Source organism: Channa argus, chromosome 4 (assembly GCF_033026475.1).
Source record: "Channa argus isolate prfri chromosome 4, Channa argus male v1.0, whole genome shotgun sequence".
In the NCBI taxonomy this organism is placed as follows: domain Eukaryota; kingdom Metazoa; phylum Chordata; class Actinopteri; order Anabantiformes; family Channidae; genus Channa; species Channa argus.
In genome coordinates this window covers 983986-1009835 of record NC_090200.1, presented here as the reverse complement: position 1 = coordinate 1009835, position 25850 = coordinate 983986, and the positions used below count along the sequence as shown (strand labels likewise).

The following is a 25850-nucleotide window of genomic DNA, read 5'->3' as shown; positions in this document are numbered from 1 at the left end:
TAAAGCAAGGAAGCTTTTACTTTAACGGCAGACACTTTATTTAGCAGATGCAAAAGCCAACAGCAAACAATACAAGTGTTCAAAATGATAAAATCACTAGAAGAATCAGTCACAAATGTCTATTCTTGTTGTGTCTTAAATATGCATAAGCATGATGTGATTATCTGCTTCCCTTCTCTGTATTGGACTCTCATCTCCAGGCCTGATGGCCTAACTGCCCATGACAGTCTCACCAGCTCAGGTGGAGTCTGGGATTTCTTCTGCTGGTCTCAGTGAGTGACAGTGTCTCCATGCAGTTGAAGGACGAGCAAAGAACAAGGGTTTTAATACTCTTGTTCCTTAGCTTCTGTCAGTCACACTTGTATCGTGAGGCCTAAAAGGCTTTTCAGGTTCCCATCGATGTCTGTTTTTCAGGCCTCTTTGACTCTGACAGAGGGAGACAGATTACTGCTGAAAACTAACAGCACCTTCTGCATAAAAAGACCTTAAAGCACCAGGCTGCAGGAGCCTTTTAGGTTCAACGTGACTTTAACACAGGTGGTTTGTTAACGAGGTAACTGAGCTGCTGGGAGAGAAGCTGCAGTGTTACATGTCTGTGTGTGGTCACACAAGATGAGAGAAATAAAAGTGGTTTGACAAAGCAAATGTAACTTCATAGATTAGAAGACACTGAGAACACACAACTCTCCACATGTTCAAACAAACAATAAAGCTGCAAAACTCCCCTCATGCAGAAGAATGAGAGTCTATGGCTTGAAACACAAGTCACCACTAACAAACATTTCTAAAGCATGTGATTTACCTGCTCTAATAAGATCCAAACAATACTGCTCCAACTCTATTTTTCTCTTTCAAAAGCTTGCTTTAGCCTTTTTTACCCAGCATATCTTTCTCCATTTGCAGCAATAAAATCTCATTTTGTTGCTCATAGGTCAAAGTTACTACAGGAGAACCTACAGGCGCCATTCTACTTTCACCTGAACTCTGCAATTTAACAGGCAAAATGCCCTTTTCCACTAAAGTAGCTTTCAACAGACTTTTAATTTCATCCTTTAATCTCTTTTCTCCAACATCAACATTATAATGCTCAACAAGCTTTAACAGTTACTCCTTTGTACAACTATTTAACATTTCTTCCGAAGGGGAGTAAACAAAAGTTAACACATTTGCATTTAGCAGATTTTTTTATCCAGAGCGACTTACAAATGAGGTACAAGGCAGCAAAAATCTCAGTCAAGGAGAAAACATCAAAGCAAAGTCCTATCAGAAAAGTGTTTACATTTCACGATATACAAGTGCGAGAAAGAGCCGACAGGACGTTTTTGGGTTGTTTTTTTTAAAAACAGGTTTAAGTGCATAGGAAGATGTGGAAGAGTTCTGTTTTCAGCAGTTTTTTGAATATTGGGAGAGAGTCAGCTGAGCGTGCAGCGTTTGGTAGCTCGTTCCACCATCGTGGGATCATTGTGCTGAACAGTATTGCTTGGTGTCTTCTATGCGGTGCTGGGACCACCAGACGTCGTTCGTTGGCAGTAGCGGGCGAGAAGGATTGTAGACTTGAATGAGTGAGTTGAGGTAAGCGGGAGCTGTCGAGTTAACCATCCTGTAAGCAAGAGACAGAGCTTTGAACCTGATGCGAGCAGCAACAGGAAGCCAGTGTAGAGATCTAAAAAGTGGTGTGACATGGGTCTTTTTTGGCTGATTAAAAATTAGGCGATCTGCCGCATTTTGGATCATCTGCAAGGGTTTTATTGTGGACATCGGTAACCCCATCAACAAAGCGTTGTAGTAATTGAGACGAGATATGAGCAGCATCTGTACAATAAGTTGGGTTGTATATTCCGTGATGTAGAGAGCAAATATGCTGCCCCAGAGACCGAGGAGATGTGGTCCTTAAAGCTCAGTTGGTCGTCGATTACGATCCCCTATCACGACTCAAAATTAGGTTATGAATTGGACCCAGAAATGAGCAGATCACGGAGGATTTGAAACAAAACAGTTTATTTAAGGTAACCGGGGATGGAGACTCGGGACAGGAGAGGGAGGCGGAGATTGCCAGGAGAAGATAGGAAACTCTGAGGGGAAAAAGAGACAGGTGAATGACAAACTATAGCACAGGGAAAAAAAATAGGCAGAACCAGAGGTCTAACTGCAGGTGGAGGTTTGAAGTTTACTGCAGAGACCAGAACAGGAGGAAGGGATGAACTAAAGGCGGCTGGCAGAAAAAACAACCAGGGGAGCAAAAACGGGCAGACTCGATCAAAGTACCAAAACAAAACTAAAACAGAAAATAAGTAGCAAAAGAAAATGCGCAGGGGAGCGGACTCCAACTCAAACCCTGCCTAAAAAGGTAAACACCAAAACCCTTCTTCCAAAAACAACAAAGAAAAACCCAAGTAGGAGGAGAATAAACAGTTGTTCAATAACTGGTACTATAAATCAAAACAGACGCTGTTATAAAGCAGTGAGCAAAACAAAGTAGCAACAGAACAATAGATTCTTTGAAAAATTAGCAAAGGAATTCTCAGGAGAAAAATAAATACTGTAGCAACCCACGGTTTATGGGAGCTGACTGTGGGAGGCGGTGAAGCTAAAGCTAAGACTAACCCTAACTGGCTTAACTAACCTAATCAGCTAACTTGGGTGCTAGCAAGCTAACGTCAACGAACAGTTCAAAATGGCAGGCGGAAGGGAGAACACTTGCGCCCCATACACCGCACGACCCCAAGTGCCTCGAGCCGTTTGACATAAGCAATCACAACACAACTCTTGCATTTCTACAGCTACCTCTCACAACAGACATAGCTGAGCTTTATTTTGAACACACCCACAAGTAGCCGATCACCGTGAGCTCCATTCATACACCCATCACTCACGGTGCCGGCTAACACATACACTTTACATAACAAACCTAAACATGTGAACACACCTAAGAACACTAACTGTAACGTAATCATTTAACAACATTTAACATTTAAGCAATTAAAGCACAGAACTATTCAGAACACATTTACCCATAATTCCCTCGGGGCAGATTGCATCCGCCCCCACACTAACCCACTTGCTGGGCCGTTACAATACAAACTAGAACAAGACCTTATTCTCTTAGGCGAGGATTTTCAGGATCAGAGACGGATCATTCACCAGGGCAGTTGAAAGACGATCTGGCAGGAAGTGACAGGTGAGCGGAGTATATAAAGGAAGGAAACAGGTGAGCGGTATGAGACTAATTGGAGGTCGGCAGGGAGAGGAGAGGAGAGGAAAACAGAGTGAGGGGAAGTACCAATCACCAAGGCAAGAAGAATAAGACTCACGGCCGTGACACCCCCAGATTTGTGGCCGATTTAGTGGGACAATCACTGTAGATCCAATGTTAATGCTGATGTTGTGTTGCGTCAAAGTTATGGCTGGGAAGACAAGGATTCGGTCTTGGAGAGGTTGAGCTGAAGATGTGTCTCTCTCATCCAGGCTGTGATGTCTGAGAGACAGGCAGAAATGCGTGATAGGAAAGACCATGTGAGTGAATGATAGAAAGGAAGGATGATTAGAGAGGAGGAGGGTGGATACGTCATCCTCAGTCAGATGCAAATGATGAGAGCAATGCAGTGTTACCCTCGCCTCAGACCCTCGTGGACAGAGACTTTTCCCTCAGTACTGTGAAGACCTATGCCGCTGCAATCTCCTCATGTCATGAGGGATTCGCAGACAGGTCTGTTTTCAGTCACCCCCTGCTGAAACATTTTTTAAGGGGTGTGAGGCGGCAGCAGCCTCTTTTGCACCCCCTGGCCCCTCCTTGGGATCTTTCTCTGGTCCTCCGTGCCTTGGCGGCTTCCCCATTTGAGCCACTGGACCAGGTTCCCCTCAGGCTCCTGTCATGGAAAACGGCGCTTCACTTGGCTCTCACCTCCATGAAGAGAGTGAGTGACCTCTCTGCCCTTTCAGTCTCCCCAGAGTGTCTCTCAATTCGTGGGAATCTCAGTCTGGTTGTTCTCCAAGCTAATCCTGCTTTCATGCTGTGAGAGTGTAGTTGTATGTAAACAGGATTTTTTTGGAGACAGACTTGAGTAAACTGTGTTGCTGTAGTTTCTCTACAGATCTGATCTGATTTGTCTGATTGATAGACTGTGATACATAGTTTCACCAGCAGGAATTTTCCTCCGTTGGTCCTGTGCAGACATGTTGTGGTTTTTCCACATACAGTAAATGATTCCCCTGAGATGGTAGTGAAGGATCCTGAGGCCTCAGAGAGATAAAGGACTGGAGTTTAAACTTTACCTTGTTCTCTAGTTTGACTGAGTGAACCACCTCATTTTAATATGAATCAGAATATGAGACGGGACAGGTCCTAAAAAACCCATAAATAAACAGCTGTTTGGAAAAATGCATTAGAAAGAGTTAAATCTGTTCTTATTGAATTTCTTTTGGAGGATAAACATGTTAGAATTTGACTTTGTGTTTTGGAAAAACAGGAAAGTGACTTTTTCTGCCACAAATGGAAAATCTGTTGTTGTTGTTGTTGTTGTTTTGTTGTTGTTTTGATGAGATAATATTCAAATTCAGAACAAGATGGAGGCCAACATGCAGAAACACATTTCTAGAAATTAAAGGATGTTTTACAGAAGGTGAAGGTGAGAAATAACTGATTGTCCTAAAATTAAAAAGGAAAAATAAAATGGACGACAGGAAATAAGCTTCTGCTTTAATGCGTATGACGTAGATGTGACGTACGGGGAAAAGCAGCCTGCGTACGTTACGTTCTAACGTGTGGACGTTGTAGCTAATGTCAGAGAACTGAAAATAATTGTCAAAGACGAAGTTTTTGACTTTTACACCTGTGGAGGAAACTGAGTCATCATGAGCGACTTAATGAGGTTTGTTAACGGGAGGAGGGACAATGTCCAGGGTGGGACTCCTGTTGACGGAAAGAGACATTCAGCTAACGGACATTTGTGTAGCTATTGTTGAACTTCCTCAACCTACAGAAAGTCACTTTACCTGGTTTAATTAATGTTAGCTGAGTTTAAGCAGCTGCATCAGACTGGAACTGAGCTCACACCTGATTCTAACACCTGATATACACGGAATGAGCCATTTCACAATAAAATGAAGCACAGTCTGATTCCTGAGGAGGAAGTAACATGTAAACTGAAGCAGTTTGCTTCATTTAGGATTAGAATGATCCAAAGGCCCAAACGTCCTCTGCTGGGATCATTGTAATAATCAAGCTGTTTCCAAAAGGGAAGAATTAGTTAGAAAAGTGTCAAAACTAAAAACTATCAGAGTCTCCACTGACAGCTGATGTGTCCTCAAACCTGGGTGTGGTTTCTGTTTGTCTCCATGTTAGAGACGTCTGTCTAAAACCCAGGACAGTTCAGTTCTGACTCAGCTTCCACTGAGAGAACAGTTGTCGTGACAAGACCTAAACCACATTCAGGTCTCAGTGGTTCTCAGGAAGCACATCTCTATTTTCATTAACGTGAAGCCACATGTTGTACAGAAAGAGCAGGAAGTTAAAAGTTAAAACACAACAAGGAGCAGACAGACTGTTAAAAAACAAAATGTTAATGTTTGATTCTAAAGTTCATGTCAGTAAGTGTGAACAGTATTTAAATTCCTGCCAACAGGCCACATGTGAACTACTGTATGATCATGTTCTGAAGGTCAGTTTGAGGTGGTGTCAAATATTAATGCACACAGCAGCTGAATGTTGACTTTGTTGGCTGCAGAAGCTGAAACAGAAAGGAAATGTTTCATGATCATTGTTCAAGTCTAATGCAAAGGTGACGTGATGAATGAAACGGTTATGTTCTAATTGTGGTTCTCTGAGGGAAGAGTCTTTCTCCAATCGTTCCATATTCCATATGTTCCAATGACGTCCTGAGCTCAGGCAACATCTGGGAAGATTCAACTGTTTCTGTGTCTCTGCAGCAGTTTCCTCACTTGATGTGTTTTGCCAGTTTTGCAATAATGAGACAGGGGGAGGGAAGATGGCTGCTGCAGCTGGATGTTTCTTACTCTTACAGACCAAATAGCGTTTCATCGTGGTGTGTGACTGGCAGCCTGCCAACCAACACACTGCAAAAATGCTTTTCTCTGTTTTCTATTTCATGCTGTGTGATGGTTTTCTGGAAGCAGAGCTTTGATGTGGCCTTCAGCTGGCAGCTGGACATGGATGGAATATGTAACAGTGCAGAGGGTCTTGAGCTGTAGAGAACAAAAGTGAAAGGGAGCAGTAACACATTTTTAAAACACTAATACTGAACAGTTTGACTTTACAAATAGGCAAAGTGCAGTTAGTTCACCTGAACATAAAAACTTCTACTTCTGCAGAAAAGGATGATTCATGTGTGATGAGCTGCAGACAAACATTTTTACAAATCTGCTTTTAGTTTTACGACAACAAACATCTGTAACATCAGCTGCATTTGACCAATCATCTCTGTATAAAGTGATTTAGTGAAGGATTCGTTTAAATCAGAGCAACACAATCATTCAGATCATATCAAGTTCTACTGATTGTTTTTTACCTGAGTATAGTTTCATGATGTTGATCATGTGTTGAATTATTCACTAACTTGTTTTTCTCCTCCACAGATTCTCAGTGATCTACGTTTTTGTGAGTTTCTCTTTGACTGCAGGTAAGTTTCTCTGTGTTCTGCAGCTGTAGGTGCTGAGATTCCCACATTTCTTACAACATTAAGACACTTAAACTTCTGAGACAAGAGGAAACGTGAACATCATTTTACCTCCATGAATGCTCCTAAAACTCATAGCAGAACAAGATACATCAACTTATGTGCAGTAAAGTAAATGAGAGACCACAGTTGACCCATATTGGCTCTGGAAGGGTTTTTCCCTATGACAGAGCTGGAACTCCACTCACACACACACTCTAACATACTCAGCAAGAATTGGCTTTAACTTACTCAGAATACTTCAGAAATGTTCTCTTGAAACTCGGAACATGTTAGAAAATCACTACAATCCCTTTCATAGTGTCAAACACGGTAAACATAACTAGAAATGAAAGAAATAATCACGAGAGTGATGTCAGATGTTTCCTCAACGAGAGACAGCAGCTGTGCATCTCAGACTAGCAGATAAAACTACTTTCCAGATCACTGAAAACACTTATCACAACTTCAGCAACAAAGTATTAAAGGAATCATTAGAAAACCAGGCTGAGCTTCAGCAGGTCAACGTCCTGATCCCAGAACCCAAAGAGATTCACTGTATTGTAACAGGAAATACAGAAGAACAAAATATGTTTGTTCTTAAAAATGATTTGTATTCAATTGTGGCAGAGATATGAATTTCATATTATTATGTTATGTACTTTTGTGTCAGTTGCTGTGTGGACAAACTGTCCTGTTGTTCAGCAGACATCTGTCTCTGTACTGCTGTGATTTCTATCTGACTGTTTCAAGGAAACATTGGTGTTTTCTTACAGTGAGCTGCCTGAAAGTCATCGAGCGTTTTACAGGAGAAGACGCCCTGCTGCCCTGTGTCTACAAAGGACATAATCCTCCACCTGAGACACTGTCCATCTTCTGGAGGGACAAAGACAACAGCCCTTTGTTGAACATAAAGAATAATAAAGCAGATAATTCATCACAGCACCAGAAGTTCAGAGGTCGAGTGGAAAGTTTTCCTGACCTGTACAAAGACGGAAACTTCTCCATCATCCTGAAGAAAGTGCAGCAGCTGGACAACGGTGTCTACGAGTGTCACGTCCCAGTGGTGGACGTGGAGCAGAGAGTTCAGCTGAGTGTCTTAGGTTAGTTTAAAGAGAACTTTAGGAAGGATCACAGTGTTTATACTGAGCCCATCAGCTTCTGAATTGACTTTTCATTTTTGTTTTGGATGAATTGACTTTTATTTAAACGCTGACACCTGCTGCACTTGATTGGTTTCACTCACTTCAACATCAACTACATCACATGGTCATCATGAATGTCAGTGTACACTGACCATCCACAACATTAAAAGCATACTGTTAGCAATGATGATCATTTAATGTGACAAAGCATCTGACATGTAACATTTGGAGGGTTTAAGACCACAGTGTTTTCAAATCTGCGCTGACTTTGGTACATTTGTAATAATAATGTTCTTACTAAATGAATTACTCAGGTTTAACAGGCCTAAAATGTCCCTGTGTTTGTTCAGATGCACCAATTAAAGAGTCGGAATTGTCCTCAGATGATGAGCTGAACCTCTTTTCTGTTCATGTTGCAGGTGAACGTGCTGCAGCAGCAACAAGTCCTGCTCCTGGATCATCAGCTCATATCACTGCAGTAACACTGAACTGGCTGCATCTGCTCCTTCTGTCTGTGTTACTTTGTTCTGTAATTCAGACACAAGTTACTCTTTAAATAAAAAGTTCTATTCTAAGACTTCATGAGAGTAAAACCATAACATTTTACACAGATCATACACAACATTATAACCATTTATCTAATCAACCTAATACAATCCAATACAGCAGCTCGGCCAATTCTACTTGTACTTTTTTACTTGAACCTGTCAGAAAGGTGATAATTCTGTGTTTATTATTAGGGTCATAATGGGTTGTGGAGTTACAGAAGAGCTGCTTCTAATGATTGTGCCACCTGTTAAAATGTTCTTTAGTACAATCAAAACTAGTGATGACGAATGAAGCCTTGTAAAACATTGAGTTTCTTTCCTCACTGTGACGACAAACAGTGACATCTGCTGATAGACTGGAATTACAGCAGCTGATTCATCATTTGACCGAACATCATTGTTTCAGTCTCATTTAAAGCTGCATGTTCGTAGACACAACGTGCAGCAATGTGGCTTCTGTCTGTTGAGGTCTGTACATCATATGCGCTCTTTACTCATTGTATACGGTAGTGTTACACCCAAAATGCTCTGTACCTTCTCATTACCTGTATTACGGTAAACAGCTTTTAGGGAAGAGAAGAAGAAAACTGTTGTCACGTTATTATTGACCGTGTTGGATGGACAGAGCCGACTAAGCTGTTCTTTCGCTAAATAAACGTTTCATTGTGTGGCCAATTGACGAGGTGGCCGAGTGGTTAAGGCGATGGACTGCTAATCCATTGTGCTCTGCACGCGTGGGTTCGTATCCCATCCTCGTCGCAGGTCAGATTAAAGTGTTTTTAGACAAACACAGATAAATCATCAGGGCGGCTATAGCTCAGTTGGTAAAGGCAGTTGCTTACGGACCACAGGGTGAGTGGTTCGATCCCCTTTCTGACAGGTTCAAGTCCCCGGCCCTGGCTATATGTCGAAGTGTCCCTGGGCAAGACCCTGAACCCCTAACAGCCCATTTCCCCTCCCCAGCGATGCAGTGCTGGTCCAAGCCCGGTAAAAATTAGGGAGGGTTGCGTCAGGAAGGGCGTAAAACCTGTGCCAAATCAACATGCGGACAATGATCCGCTGTGGCCGAAAGGAGAGTAGTAGTGTGGCCAAAGAGACCAGAGTGATTTTTACCTTATCTCCACACGCAGAGTGAACGAAGTGTTCCTGCTCTCAACAGGTTATGGGCCCAGATATGGAAGATAAGTGAACGTCTTAAGAGTGACTCTTTTACGGACATTTTTGGCGCGACGCATTACGCGCGATAAAGAAGCCGATTTAGCAAGAACAGAGAAACTGATAAAATGGCAAGTCGAGCGACCGGGATCACGACTCCTCAACTTTACTTCGACGGCACAGAAGCTAAGTATGAGCTTTGGGAAACAAGATTCCTAGGATATTTGCACGTGCTAAAGCTAAAAGACACTATCCTGAATGTGCCTGCTAATGCTAATGATGAAGAACTAGCCGAAGACGCACGAAAAAATGCGATAGAAGCCTCTCGCTGATACGGCATGAAGCCAGTGATGATGGTAGAGGAGCCCTGAAGATATTAAAGGAACATTATTGTGGAAAAAGCAAGCCACGGATAATAAACATGTACACATCTCTAACTAATTTAAGAATGGCAGAAACCGAGAGTGTTACAGACTACATTATAAGGGCAGAGAACATTATTACAGCTCTGAGAAATGCTGGCGAGCCATTGAGTGACGGTCTAATTGTAGCCATGATCCTAGGCGGGCTCCCAGACTCCTTCAAACCACTAGCTGTCCATGTGACACAAAATGAAAACAATGTCACTTTTGCAGACTTTAAGAGAAGATTACGAGTCTACGAAGAGTCAGAAAAAATGAGAATAACGGGGACAACAGATAATGTAATGAAAACACTACATGGAAGAGTTAATACTAAATCACACAACAGGAAAGATGTAACCTGTTACAAATGTGGAACGAAAGGACACAAAGCAAGAACGTGTTCCAGAAAAGTGTGGTGTAATCACTGTAAAAGCAACACACACACAGAATCTATTTGCAAGAAAAAGGGAGAACGCGATGATCTCAGAAAGATTGCAGAGAACCAAGAGATGGATAAAGACCACCTCTTCAAGGCTAAGCACTCAAAGAAGGAGAAACCAGCAGGTACGAAAAACTTAAAAGGCATCATGGTGGACACAGGAGCGACATCCCACATTATCAACGACATAAGAAAGTTAATCAACTTCGACTCTTCATTCCAACCGGGTTCTCATTCTGTAGAGCTGGCCGACAGGACAAGATGCAGTGGAATAGCGGAAAAAAGAGGTACAGCAGTGATCTACCTTCTGGACAATGCTGGAAAACAACACAGAGCACAGCTACGAGACACACTCTACGTACCCTCCTACCCACAAGATATCTTCTCAGTAGTGAAAGCAACAAATGGAGGAGCGACTATTACTTTCAAAAGGGAGGACAATCACTTGATTACCAAAGATGGCAGCAGGTTAGACATTCATGAGACAGGAAATTTGTACTACTTGCCAACCGTAGAAGAGAATGTTGACCAATGCAATGTATGTCATGATATTCAAACCTGGCATGAAATTCTAGGTCATTGCAATTACGATGATACACAAAAACTACAAGGTGTAGTGAGAGGAATGGGGATGAAGGGACACACAAAACCAGACAAGCTATGTGAAGTGTGCACTCAAGGAAAATTCAGTCAGACGAGAAATAGGGAGCCAGATATAAAGGCAAAGAAACCCTTAGAGCTAGTCCACACTGATTTAGCTGGCCCCATGCCAACACCAACTGTTGAAGGGTACAGATATGCTCAGTCCTTCACAGATGACTATTCAGGTACTATATTGGTGTATTTCCTAAGATCCAAAAGTGATACAGTAAAAGCCACAGAAAAATTCCTGGCAGACATAGCACCATATGAAGAGGTAAAATGCATCCGTTCGGATAATGGCACTGAGTTTACAAGCCGAGACTTCCAAACATTGCTAACAAAGAACAGGATAAGGCATGAAACATCTGCACCTTACTCACCTCATCAAAACGGCACTGCAGAGAGGAGTTGGAGAACTCTATATGAGATGAGTAGATGCTTACTAATAGAGAGTGGATTAACCCAATAAGTTATGGAACTATGCCATGCAAACGTCAGCGTACGTGAGGAACAGGTGCTACAATAGGTACACAAAGAAAACAGCATACGAGTTGTTCACAGGCAAGAAGCCAAATTTATCCAAGATGCAAAAATTTGGATCTATATGTTTTGCTTACAAGCAAGAGAGTGGAAAATTAGACTCCAGATGTGATCAGGGTATTTTCATTGGCTATGATAAAAACAGCCCGGCTTACTTTGTGTACTACCCAGACACAGAAAAGATTCAGAAGCACAGGTTGGTGAAATTTACAACTAAAGCGACTGAAGAGAAGGAAACACAAACTTCTGAATCGCACACAGGGTATGAGAATGTGTATCCTGTGGTTCAAAACCAAGACAAAAATGATGTAATGGTGGAAAAAGATGGAAAGGATGTTCATGAAGTTTTACCTGAACAAAGTGAGCCCACATGCCCAGATAAACACACAGAAATGATCAGAAGAAACCCACCAAGAACTAGGAGGAAACCAACACATCTATTGGAATTTGAGACCGAGTACTCAGGGGACAATCTTAAAATGTGTGTTGACTTTTGTTACAGAATGATATGTAACATACCCCAGAACTATGAGGAGGCCATATCATCAACCGACTCACAGCAGTGGAAAAGAGCTATGGACGAGGAGATGAGTTCGTTGGAAGAGAACAAAACCTTCACACTCACACAGCTACCACCAGGGAAAAGGACAGTGTGAGGTAGATGGGTCTACGCAATAAAAACGGACATTGATGGACGTGAAAAGTACAAGGCAAGGTTCGTAGCGAAAGGCTACAGTCAGAAACCAGGAACTGACTATGAGGAGACATTTTCACCCACAGCTGACAAGTGTAAGAGTGGTCATGCAGAAGGCAGTTCAAGAAAACTTAGTTTTACACCAGATGGATGTTAAAATTGCCTACCTACATGCACCAATTGACTGTGAAACATACATTGAACAACCAGAAGGCTACGAAAAAAGGTCAAAAACAGGTGACAAACTTGTATGTAAATTACAGAAATCACTTTATGGTCTCAAACAATCAGGGAGAAATTGGAATGCTATGTTACACACTTGCTTAGTGGAAAACAACTTTAGACAGAATCCAGCTGACAACTGTGTATACACAAGGGAGAACAATAATGGGAAGGTGATCTTAATAATATGGGTAGATGATCTGATCATAGCAGCAGACAGTGAAAGCATACTGAAAGATGTAAAGAAGATGCTCACTGAAAAATTCAAAATGAAAGACATGGGAAAGCTGAAACACTTTTTAGGGATCGATTTTGAACAGACAGAAGGAAGAGTAAAGATGTCACAAGAAAAATATGTGTCAAAAATACTGAACAGGTTTAACATGCAAGACTGTAAACCTAGGGAAACTCCATGTGAACTAAAACTAGACTTCACAGAAAATGCAAAGAAAATGAATAACCCAAGAATGTACAGGGAGGCAGTGGGAAGCTTAATCTACCTGTCCACTTGCACCCGACCAGATCTGAGTTTTGTGGTCAGTAAACTGTCACAACATTTTGCTGAACCAACAGAAGCCCACTGGAACACAGTGAAGCATGTGTTCAGATATCTTAAGGGTACAGAAAAACAAGGTTTGTACTTTAAGAGAAAGACGGGAAAATTCGGTCTAATAGTGTACAGTGATGCTGACTGGGCATCAGACACTACGGACAGACGCAGTACATCAGGTTATTGTATCAGTCTAAGCAAAAACAGTGGTCTGATTGCATGGAAGACAAGGAAACAACCAACAGTAGCACTGTCTACTTGTGAGGCAGAATATGTGTCCTTAGCACCAACATCACAGCAGACGTCTGCAGACTATACTTCTGTGGCAGGAGGATAAATGGCAGCATTCAATTCATGGATACGTTCAGTCTGGTCTCAGGTCAGTAGTTTTTAACAAATGTTTCTTTCATCAAACTGGAAATGAGATAATTCACAGTTGCCTCCTGTCATATGTAGCCTAGACTTTATCTCATCTCCTGACACAGGCTCACACACACACAGTTGGTCACATGGTTGTTACATGGTATTAATGTACATTAAAATGTATAATCTATTCATTTTACATTTTTGAACAACAAGACACAATTTCTTGTTTCTTGTTAACTTGAATATGTTAGAACGTCTGAAAGTGAGGAGCTGAACGTTTGTTGGTGAACTCAGATTAGTTTGTAAAAGCCACATGAATCTGTTCATATCAAATGTCTCATGTCACTGTCAGTCTTTTGTTCAGCTTGGTCCTTTTTCCCAGATGTTCCCGTCTGTCCACCCAACAACAGCTCTATGGAAAACGATGATAACAAGCATCTCCACTTACTTATACACCAGTACAAGTTCACCATGTATGGATCCTTTGTTCTGAACTTTCTCTTAGTGACCGGTGAGTCTGTGATTAGTTTTTCAGCATTTGTATCAACAAAAAAAGATTTAGACTCTTGTAACTCTTAAGAGAGTTGACCACATTGTGAGGTATATTCAAGATATTAACTGAAAACCAAGCAGGAAGTGAAGTCCAGGTGTCTGGGACCCACTCCTGTACTGACACATCTGTGTCCTACATTTATTAGAGATGGGAAAAAGCTCTTTATGTCTTAAAACCTCTTAGATTTTACTTCTTAGATTTAAGAGCTTTTTCAGACTAGTGCAGATGTCATCAAAAATCAAAAACCATCACCTGGGTCACTGAGGATCTCCACACTTTGGTTATGTAATACTGTACTAGATCTCTTTCTACTAGTACTACCATTTCTATGAGTGGTACTACTCCTGTGTGGTACTCAGTACTCTTCCTGTGTGTTGCAGTATGCAGAGATCCAGTTCCCCCTCGTCAGAGCCCCCCCACCTGCTGCTTCTTCAGAGTGTGATTGAAAGCAATAGAACACTTTGTGTAGCCAGGTCTGAATATAACACAGTAATACTGCTTCAGCTACTACAGCAACTCAAAGGACTGTACTACTATAACAGGAGGGAATAAAAACTATCATGTGTTTGTGTGATTGAAAGCAATAAAAAACACTTTGTGTAGCCAAAATGTATATCACAAGTCAATAAGGACAAATACTTAATACACAATCAGACACAAGATAATCCTTATTATCAGTAACAGAAGGCAGATCTGTAGCAGTGTATTTGAGCATAGAGTACACAGAACTGCAACAAAGTACATTAAATATAACGTCACACAGTTCATCGTGTACAACTACCATAGAAGTGGAGTTGGGACATGAAAAGCAAGATGAACTGAAGAGTCCACAAATACTCTGAGAACCCTTCAGGTCCACACGTCACTCAGTGGTCATGAAGTAAAAATACTATAATCAATTCCTTGTAGATTATCACCATCATCAGGTTGGAAGAAATGTTTCCTTGATCCAAACTCAGGAGGAGGAGAACTGGATCTACTCAGGCTGAAACACACAACAGGAGTACTGAGTACACAACAGGAGTACTGAGTACACAACAGGAGGACAGTAGTACCACTGACAGTACTGTTAGCAGTAGTAGAAGAAGACAATGTGTAGTACAAGCTTCTGTGGTGTTAGTAGTAGATTTCTACCACTTGTAGTATTAGTACTATCACAGTAGTTTGTTTACCTGCACAGTGTCTGGGTGGTTCACCTGGTCATTACTCTGCTGCTTCTTCTTCTTCATCTTGTTCACACAGAGCGGCACCAGAATCAGACCTGCAGCACAGATCCAGCTGAGTCACTTCATAGGATCAGGGTCAGCGGTTTGAGCCCTGGTTCGTCCTATCTACACGTCAGTGTCTTGGGCCCTGAGCTGTCTCTGCTATGTGTGAGTCACTTTGGATAAAGGTTTGTGCTTTGAGATTCAACATGAAATCTGTTAATAAAATGGTTTGTAGCAACATCAACTATAAATCAAACTGTAGTTACATTTAGATTCTTGTTGGATCAGTCTGCAGCAACTCGTGATATTTCTACTGCAGGACATTATAAAATGTGCTCTGGTTAAAAATGAGCAGAGACTCACAGATTATGACTGAGACAAAGAAGACGTTCAGGAAGACACAGCGGTAAATGATGCACTCGTTCTGATGCTGCTGTTGGTCGTCTTCTTCACAGATGTTGGTGGACGCAGTAACAGGAACATCTGGGAGAAGAAGAAGAGATAAAGGAAGTGAAAAGAAACATACCACAGTACTTTGTAGAAACATGTAAGTCTCATAAATGTCTCTGTGAGTGATCATCAGCTCAAAATTGACCTGGAGACACATCAACATTTTGACATTTGGGTGGTTTCAGAACTTCTCCTGGTTCAAGAACCAATGATGTCTGACCTGATGGTTCTTAGCTACCACTGCTCTTATAATGAGTCAGCAGCAGGATGCTGAGGAAATGAAGATGTCCACACTGAACTGATTTTAAAGTTTGTGGATGGTGAAGGTCAGTGAGGGTCATGATGTCCACAGGACATTTCCTCTGTCAACCAAGCTCCAGTCAACCTTCAACAAGGTCATGCTGAGCTGAGGACTTCACTGGACCCTGTGAGGATTAACAGGAAGATCCATGTTGTGATATTTAAACCTGATGTGAAGTTCTTCATCACTGACTGGGCAGTTTGACAGGTCCACCTAAAGTGACATCTACACACAAGGGACATTAGCTCAGAGCAGGAACAGAGAACCTGCTGACAGATTAAAAACTCTTGTCCACTGTAGTGTTTTCTGGTGTTTGTGTCCATCCTGAAAGCTCCAAGTGATGCTGTCAAAGCTGCAGAGAAGTTCATCACTGATGAGGAGGATTTTCATGGGAGAAGATTCTGACATTTCACGCTAAAAGCTAAGATGCCAGGACAAAGTCTCAAAGAGACAAAGTGAAAGTTAACAAATAAAGATGCTTAGGACAGGAAGTAACACGGGAAATAGCAGTCAGTGTATCAGTGTATCAGTGTATCAGTGTGTCAGTGTGTTAGTGTGAAGCACGTGAAAGGACATTTGTGGGCGAGTTTGATGCAGGAAGGTAGAGCGGTCGTCCACCAATCTCGCAGTTGTTGGTTTGATCCCCGACTCCTCCAATCACATGTCAAAGTCTCCTTGAGCAAGACACTGAACCCCAACTTAGTTTCTCTCGGTGAGTGTTGACCAGCTGCATAGCAGCTCCCTCATTGGTGTGTGAGTGTGTGTGTGATTCAGAGTGTGAATGGGTGAATAAGAATCAGTGTAAAGCGCTTTGAGAGCTAATAGGTAGAAAAGTGTTTTACAGTGCAGAACATTTACCATTTGTAGAGATGTTTGTTACCTGAGATGATGCTAAATGTGTCCTCAAACTGAATCTTGTCATTTAGTCTCTTAGCACAGTAGTACAGTCTGCAGTCCTGTGCTGTGATGTTGGTGATTGTGAGGATGTTTTCCAAAGCTGAATATTTGCTCCTGAAAGTATAAACGTAGTACTGAGTACTTGCAGGATCTTCAAGGAAAGTGCGACTGATGAATCCTCGAACCTGTCTGTGGATCTCCATGTACCAGTAAGTGTCTGAATTTTTCCCTGAACAGTTCAGAGTGACGTTCTGACCCAGCTCCACTTTGACCTCTGTCACCTTCTGGGCCTCTGCACAGACCAGAAACACCAGCAGGATCATCCAAAGCAGATCCATGATCAGGTTCAGTATCAGAAACTAGAGAGACTCTAAACCAGCACAGCTCTGATCTGAAGCTGCTCCGTCCTCACAGTGAGAAAAGGTCTGTACTTCAGATCTAAACCACAAACAACTACCGGACATCTGCTGACGTGCACATCAGAAGGTGTAACAGCAGGAATAGCTGCTGTACAGTACGTGTAAGAGCAGTAGTAGCATTGGTAAATAATACAGTAGTACTGGTACTAGCAGTTACAGCTGTGGCTCCATCTTGTGCAAAAAAACTCAAACATCAGATTTTAATGAACTTTTTATTTGACAGTTTAAAGAAAACCTACAGTTTATATGAACAGGAAGCTACCAAAATAAAAGCAGAGTTTGAAGGTTCAAGGTCAAAGGTCAGAGCTGATCATCCCTGATTCATGTTTCCATCACTTAAACATCTTTTAGTGTTTATTAACAGTTTATTAACAACAAAGCTTATGTGCATGAGGACATTTGTTTAGCTGCATGTCAGATTTCTAATTTGTAATCTTGTCCAGCAGGTGTCAGTGTCACTGCACAGAGACACTGAACCACAGAGGACAGTGCAGAACTGAAACAGATGGACACTCACCTGAGACATTGACGTGGACTGTCTCCTGGACCACATCTGAAATGCTGCACTCATAGACTCCACTGTCTGACTCCTGGACCTTCTTCAGGACGATGGAGAAGTTTCCATCTCTGAACTGATCAGGAAAACTTTCCACTCGACCTCTGAACTTCTGGTCCTGGGACAAATAATCGGGTTTATTATGTTTTTTTGAGGTTTTCATTTAGTCCTTTTCTCAGCCGTCACATTTTGTTCTCCACAAAAACAAAGATGGGGACAGAAAGTGACATTGTCTCTCTGTGCTGTTTTAGCATGTTTTTGAGGTAAATGAAAGTAAAAAAAATAAAGATAATTTCTATAAAGACAAATGGTAAGTAGTCGTGTCCTCCTTTGAAGAATTGTCGTCTCTTGTCCCCACATCTGATTTTGTGGGGAAGGAAATAACTGAAGACCTAAAACACTTGTTTCTCCTCATGTTTGTTCTGTGGCTCTGGTCTCAGCTGCCGACAGTCGAGGAGATTTCAGGTTTCAGAGGGACGTGAAGCCCGCTGAGAGATTCTTCTGGGTCAGAACCAAGTCAACAGTCCAGAATCCTTTCACCTCCAACAGTCAGTGTGGTGGTTCTGTGCTGCACCTGGGTCTTTACCTCCTGTCACTAAATGTCCCTGTCTTGTCTCTTTTTCACACCTGCACACCTGAACCTCCCTCTGGCTCACCTGTAGCACCTCCCTAATGACCCACGAGACCCTGGTTGAGTCTGTAAAATCACCCTTATTGTTTCGTGTGGAACCCAAACCACGGTGGAGAACATGTGATCCAGTCCAAGTTTAAAAAACTAAGTTCACTGCTCCTCCTGGGGGGATTTGATGTTCATACTTTTGATAGATTCAGTTTATTTAGAGTTCAGGGTCCATGTAGACTGTATTTTAAATCACAATCCTCCTCAGAATGAATATTCATCTGTGCATTTTGAACATCTACAGATGATAAAGAGCATGACATGTGATCCAAAGCTCAAGAACAGCTGGTGAACAGGTCTAAGGCAGGTTTGAATTTAAGTTTTCTGTTTTCAATTTAGCACAGAGACAATAATGTTCACATTGATCCACTTACCTGTGTTCACACTGTACAGCAGCATGATCCAAAGTCAGTCCAGATCTGTGCACAAACACACGGATTGTCACCTCAAACTAAATTTAATTCACACTCAATAAAAAAAATAAAAAACAAAAACATCATAGTGTGTCTAGTTGCATCATGGGAATTTGACATTTTTTGGACAAAGCAGTAAAACATCATGACAGAGAAAACATTTTATGATGTTTTACACTCTGAGTGTGAGTGAAATTTCCATCAACATTAACATTTCAAATGAAATGAAACTCACCGTGTGAACATGTCCATGTTAATTCCGTCTCCACTTGCTGATGAAACATGAATTTGTCCTCTGCTCTGTGCTGCCTTCAGGGTGTGTCAGCATGCAGGACGTCCCAGTGACCCTAAGCTTTGAGTTACACGCTGGGGTTTTGTGGGTGTGGGCTCCTTCCTTCATGTCAGGGTGGAGAAGGACAAGAAGGTACATGGCTAAAGTTTGTCCAGATCAAAAGTCCAGGAGAGGACATTATCCACTTTCTTGTGTCTTTTTTGCGTGTTACTGTTAAAAGTGGCAGGTGCTTTACACAAACCCTCACACTGTCATCACACACATACGCATACACAGCACATGAAAGCAGCTGATGATGATCTCAGCCTGTTCTTCTGCTGCTGAGGAACAAAGGAAACTCCCACATGTAGCTCATTCCTCCTTTATTAATATAAGTGTCTTTATTCATCACTTATACTGGATTAAAATGATAGTTACTAGTACATTTACATACAGAAATACTACACAGAGAGTTCATAAGTAACTGGACGGGTCTCCCTCAGACTGGGATCTGGTTCTCCGTTTGCTTTGGTCGTCCGTTTGTCATTTTGTGCTGAATGATGAAATGTCCGACCTGACACGATTTTTCTGTTTCAGTTTGTTCTCCCGACATCTGCAGTGATGTTACATGTTCATGCTCCTTCCAAGTTGTACTGGTTCCAGAAAAGCCTCACAGGGAGAGCGGAGGAGGAAGCTCCCATTCTTTTACAGCTTCTGACTTTTCTTCAGGACATCATCATGATTCCTAACAACATGTTTAACATGTAAACACCTACAGGACAGAGATGAAATGTAAGGAGGAAAATAAAGTGGTTCACTTCTCTGCTGAATTCATTTCTGACTTGGCCCCTTAAACTTGTTCCTGATCCTGTTTGGCTGTGATGTCAGTCTGAGCCCAGGATCAGCAGGAGGGGGGACTCTGTAGAACTGGATCTCCTGGTACTGAAACACACAGATAAAGTACTGAGAGCAGTACAAGAGCAGTACTGCTCAGTATATATGTTTGTATGTGTAGCAGCAGTTACATAGATTGCAGTACTAGCAGCAAGTATTAATACCATTATTAACTTGAGCATTGTGTTTAACCTGCACTGTCACCAGAGTCTCTGTGTTCTCACAGGTGAAAGGTGAAAGGTCCTTCTTCTTCTTTTTCTTCTTCTTCTTCAAGCACAGCTTCAGGTGAATCACTTTACCTCCACACTGACACAACTTAAGGACACCACAGCGTCTCTTATGGTTGACTCACAGATGGCGAGGACGAGGTTAAGGACAGCGTTGATGGTGGAGGAGATGAACACCACAAGCTCCATCAGATTGCTCCAGCTGTGCTGCATGTCAGCGTTGTTTGTTTCAGAGCTGCTGGTGGGTGAAGTAGTGGGAACATCTGGAAGGAGGAACGAGAAAATCAAAAGCTGCTGATGGACTAAAAACACAACTCACCTTTTGGTTCAAGGTCACAAATGTTTTCTCCCCTTTTCACTAACAACCACATGTAGATCATGGCAGCTACGTGTGATGCTGCCATCAGTCTGTGTGTGCTCACGGGTGTAGATGTACTCAACTACAGAAACTTTCATTTCCGCCACAAGATCATTTCCTTCTGCATTTATTTTAACACCTTTTATTAATGAAGATAAAGTTGTTTGTGTGACGCATGCAGTTCTGAATGAAATGTGCTCTGCTAAACATCTAAAAACAATGTGCTGTATTCAAAGCCTGAATTCACAGAAACCTAAAAACACCTGCTGAAATGATGTGTGACGGAAAAGTCGTCCTTAAAAAAACATGTTTCTACCTGAGACGAGGCGGAAAGTGTCCACAAAGTGAGTGATGTTACGTGTCTTCTTGGCACAGAAGTGCAGCCTGCAGTCCTCTGCTGTGACGTCTCTAACCACATGTCTGTTTGCCACAAGCGAATATTTGGCTTTAAACTCAGGAGAGCAGTACATGGGACGGGAGTCTGTGGCAGAAAAACTGCGAACAATACATCCTCTGAGCCGACTGTGGACCTCCAGGTACCAGTAGATGTCCGAAATGTCCTGAGAGCAGTTCAGGATGACGTCCTGACCCCGCTCCACTTTGACCTCTGTCACATTCTGGTCCTCTGCACAGACCAGAAACACCAGCAGGATCATCCAGGGCAAATCCATGGTCAGGTTCAGAGTCACAAACCCAGCACAGCTCTGATGTGATGCTGCTCCGTCCATCAGACTGAGACAAGTTCTTTACTTCCTGTTTGATCGGTTTAAAGTGTCACATGTAATGACCTATGCATCAGGAAGTACTGGTACTATCTGGGTTAGTCAGGTTTACTTTTCACAAACCTCGTACAAATACTTTAACAACTTACAGCTGGGTTTTTCCTTTTTCTCTTCCTCTTCTTCTTTTGTTTTATTTATTTTTTTCTTCTAAAATATATGTTTTAGAAGAGGATTTTGCGCAAGTCAAAAGAATAAGTGTGTTTTCTTCACCCCTGGATCGTTTAGTTGATACTTTCCATTTGTTTGTTACTTTGTCTTTAACTTTGCTAGAAATTTAGAGGTCGAGTGGAAAGTTTTCACGGGAAACTTCTCCATCATCCTGAAGAACCTGCAGCAGTCAGACAGTGGCCCATATGACTGTGTCAGAGATGAGAACGTCCACACAGGAAGACAGTTTCATTACTGTATACAGACATTTAGTGCAATCAACAAATCATTTCTCTTCACGATGCATATTGTAAAAGAAACGTGATAAATCTCAGGTGTGGAATGAACAATTCCTGCTTTGAAGACTCAAACAGTTGATTGAAGGTAAACATACGTGGTGCATACAGGGCTGCTCCTGCCCCCACTTTGGACACTCAGACCAGATCTCTTTGTTCCTGTACTCTGCTTACAGACAAAGACTGAAACAAACACACCCTGTCACCAAACAGGTTAAATTCTGGACCACAGAGACTTAGAGCACCTTGCAGGACTGTTTTGCTCCGACAGAATGGGATGTGTTTAAAGCTGCAGCCACCCTGGAGGACTCTTCCGTCAGCGTACAGGATAATGCTGAGTATGTGACTGGGTACATCAGCACTTGTGTCGATAACATCATGCCCACCATACAAATCAGGAAGTTTCCCAACCAGAAGACCTGGATAAATAGTCAGGTACGTCACATGCTGCGTGCTCTTGCATTTAGATCAGGCAATGAAAGCGAGTACAAAGCTGTGAAGTATGGACCGAGAAAAGCCATCACAGCAGCCAAGAGGCAGTACAGAGAGAAACTGGACAGCTTCTATTCTATTGCTGACTCGGGGCGGATGTGGCAAGGCCTGCAGCACATCACAGACTACAGAACCACCACCAACAACATCACCTCAACAGACAGCGTCAACACATTCTACACCCGCTTTGAGGCCCCCAGCTACACTGCAGAAGGGGGGCTCACACACACCTGGACCACCCAACCCCCCTCCCCTCCACCAACCGTCTCAACGACCCAGGTACACAAAGTTCTGAGGAATATCAACCCCCGTAAAGCAGTAGGACCAGACAACATTCCTGGGCAGGCCCTCAGCTCATTGGCATGTGCCAATGAGCTGGCTGATGTTCTCAACTCCATCTACAACCTCTCCCTCAGCCAGTGCACTGTTCCTTCATGCTTTAAGACCATGACCATCGTCCCCCTGCCTAAGAAGAGCCCACCCACCTGCCTGAATGACTAGAAGTCAGTGGCACTCACTCCAATCATCATGAAGTGTTTCGAGAGAGTGGTGCTGGCCCACATCCAGAGCAGCATACCAGACACTATTGACCCCCTGCAGTATGCCTACCAGCCCAACAGGTCCACCTCAGATGCCATTGCTGCTGCCATCCACTACTCCCTCTCTCATCTGGAAAATAAGGACCCATACCTAAGGATACTCTTCATCGACTACAGCTCCGCCTTCAACATGGTCGTCCCCCACAAACTCACCCACAAACTGTCCACACTTGGTCTGCACCCCACCCTCTGTGACTGGCTCCTAGACTTCCTGACTGGCAGGGCTCAGTCTGTCAGGATTAGTAATAGGACTTCAGCCAGTATCATTACAAACATTTGCACGCGACAGGGTTGTGTACTCAGCCCCATCCTCTACACCATGTTCACCTATGACTGTGTCGCCTCCCACAAGGACAACATCATCCTGAAGTTCGCGGACGACACCGCAGTGATAGGACGCATTGCTGGCAGTGACGAGGCAGCCTACAGGAGGGAGGTGGCCAGTCTGGTGTCATGGTGCGGAGACAACAACCTCACCCACAATATGGACAAGACGAAGGAGATGATAGTGGAAGAGGAGAACGCATAAGCCACTGTTCATCCGGGAGCTTGAAGTGGAGAGGGTGAGCAACTTTAAATACCTGGGTGTCCACATCAGTGAGGACCTGACTTGGACACTTCACGTCACGCAGCTGATCAAGAAGGCCCAACAGTGGCTGTATTTTCTAAGGAGGCTGAGGAAGTTTGGCATGTTGCCTAAGATCCTCAACAACTTCTACAGCTGCGTCATTGAGAGTGTCCTGACCAACTGCATCACTGTGTGGTACGGCAGCACTACTGTCATGGACCAAACGCCTGCAGAGAGTGAAGACTGTGCAGAAGATCACCAGGACTCCACTGCCCTCTCTGCAGAGCATCTACCACCGCAGAGTCCACAGGAGAGCGCCTTCCATCCTCAACGACCCCTCCCGCCCCCCGTACGGACTGTTCACACTTCTACCCTCAGGACGGAGGTACAGAACTGTGAAATGCAGGACTTCAAGACTGAAGAACTCTGTCTTCCCCTCTGCCATCAGACTCCTAAACAATTCAATTCAATTCAATTCAACTTTATTTATATAGCGCCAATTTACAACAAAGTCATCTCAAGGCACTTTACAGAATAAAGTCCAGACTACACAAGTATGTAGAAGCAACCCAACAAATCCCCCTTGAGCAAGCCCTAGGCAACAGTGGAGAGGAAAAACTCCCTTTAATGGGAGAAACCTCCAGCAGAACCAGGCTCAGGGTGGGTGGCCATCTGCCTTGACCGGTTGGGGTGAGTGGAAAGTGGAGAAAGAAAAGAAAAGAGCAACGAAAAGCAACAACAAAAAGCAACAACAAAACAACAAGAAAAGCAACAACAAAACAACAAAAAAGCAACAACAAAACAACAAAAAAGCAACAACAAAGCATCGTACAGGTTGTAGGATATAGAATTAATGGTATACAGTGGTGACAAGTAAATGTATAGAGAAAAGCTAGTTCAGGTTGAGTGAGCAGTTTAACTATAAGCTTTATCAAAAAGGAAGGTTTTAAGCCTAGTCTTAAAAGTAGAGAGGGTGTCTGCTCCCCGAATTTGGATTGGAAGCTGGTTCCACAGGAGAGGAGCTTGATAGCTAAAGGCTCTGCCTCCCATTCTACTTTTGCAAACTCTGGGAACCACAAGTAGGCCTGTATTTTGGGATCGAAGTGGTCTAATCGGGCGATACAGAACTATGAGATCTTTTAAATATGATGGAGCTTGACCATTAAGAGCTTTGTATGTAAGGAGGAGGGTTTTGAACTCTATTCTAGATTTTATGGGAAGCCAATGAAGAGAAGCTAGTGAAGGTGAAATATGATCTCTCTTTCCTAATCCAGTCAGCACTCTTGCTGCAGCATTTTGGATTAATTGAAGGCTTTTTAGGGAGTTATTAGGACACCCCAGAAGTAGGGAATTACAGTAGTCCAACCTAGAAGTAACAAATGCATGGACCAGTTTTTCGGCATCACTTTGAGACAGGATGCTTCTAATTTTAGCAATGTTCCGTAGGTGGAAGAAGGCTGTTCTAGAGATTTGTCTTATATGTGACGTAAATGCCAAATCCTGGTCAAAAATAACTCCAAGGTTCCTCACCGCAGTACTGGAGGCCAAAGTTATTTCATCTAAAGTAATTATATTGTTAGACAGCATATTTCTCATGTTTTTAGGCCCAAAGAGAAGGATTTCAGTTTTGTCTGAATTTAGAAGTAGGAAATTGTAGGACATCCAGGTCTTTATGTCCTTTAGACATGCTTCAAGTTTGACTAATTGGTTAGTATCTTCTGGTTTCACAGATAAATAGAGCTGGGTATCATCTGCATAGCAGTGGAAGTTTATGGAATGTTTCCTAATAATTTTGCCTAAAGGTGACATGTACAGATTAAAAAGTATTGGTCCTAACACAGAGCCCTGTGGAACTCCATAGCTAACTTTGGTGCATAAAGAAGAGTCATCATTAACATGAACAAGTTGGAATCTGTCTGACAGATAAGATTTAAACCAATGTAATGTGGTTCCTTTAATCCCAAATCCATGTTCTAGTCTCTGTAATAAAATGTTGTGGTCAATGGTGTCAAATGCGGCACTAAGGTCTAGTAAGACGAGTACGGACACAAGTCCGTTATCTGAAGCGAGGAGAAGATCATTGGAGACTTTTACCAGTGCTGTTTCTGTACTGTGATGAGCTCTATATCCTGACTGAAAGTCTTCATACAAATTATTCCTGTAAAGGTGATCACATAATTGTTTTGCAACTACTTTTTCCAGGATTTTAGAGATAAACGGGAGATTTGATATTGGTCTATAGTTGGCTAAATCACCTGGATCAAGACAGGGTTTTTTAAGTAATGGTTTGATTACAGCAACTTTATAAGCCTTTGGTACATAGCCAGTTTCTAAAGATAGATTAATCAAATCTAATATGAACGT

General features: G+C 42.5%; 2 protein-coding genes and 1 non-coding gene across 10 annotated transcripts in view; 2 read left to right on the top strand and 1 right to left on the bottom strand.

Moving 5' to 3' along the window:
• LOC137125533 (uncharacterized) overlaps positions 1–25850 on the top strand; it is a 223963-nt gene that overhangs the window by 119519 nt on the left and 78594 nt on the right. For 3 of the 6 annotated variants that reach the window (XR_010914149.1, XM_067501148.1, XM_067501147.1), the window contains exon 2: positions 13759–13887. Coding sequence is in view for 4 of the 6 variants with exons in the window: in XM_067501148.1 (XP_067357249.1) it covers positions 13759–13887 (129 nt within the window). In the remaining 2 variants the exon portion in view is untranslated. Of the gene's footprint in view, positions 1–13758; positions 13888–15171; positions 15323–15592; positions 15685–15772; positions 16995–17085; positions 17130–17650; positions 18069–25850 lie in introns of those variants that run through there. The other 3 variants (XR_010914150.1, XM_067501150.1, XM_067501149.1) reach the window with 3 other exon arrangements.
• On the top strand, positions 9042–9123 carry trnas-gcu (transfer RNA serine (anticodon GCU)). Its single transcript has one exon. It is a non-coding gene; the product is annotated as a tRNA-Ser (tRNA).
• On the bottom strand, positions 19467–21330 carry LOC137125555 (uncharacterized). Of its 3 annotated transcripts, none has more exons than XM_067501208.1 (3): positions 20919–21330; positions 20182–20507; positions 19467–20065 (listed from the first exon to the last, which is right to left on the bottom strand). In XM_067501208.1, exons 1-2 carry the CDS (start codon positions 21328–21330, stop codon positions 20308–20310), a joined length of 612 nt encoding a protein of 203 aa, XP_067357309.1. In that variant the 3' UTR covers positions 19467–20065; positions 20182–20307. The 3 variants fall into 3 exon arrangements, with proteins under 3 accessions (XP_067357309.1, XP_067357307.1, XP_067357308.1); XM_067501206.1 differs by having other exon boundaries at positions 19471–20065; positions 20210–20507; XM_067501207.1 differs by having other exon boundaries at positions 19472–20065; positions 20242–20507.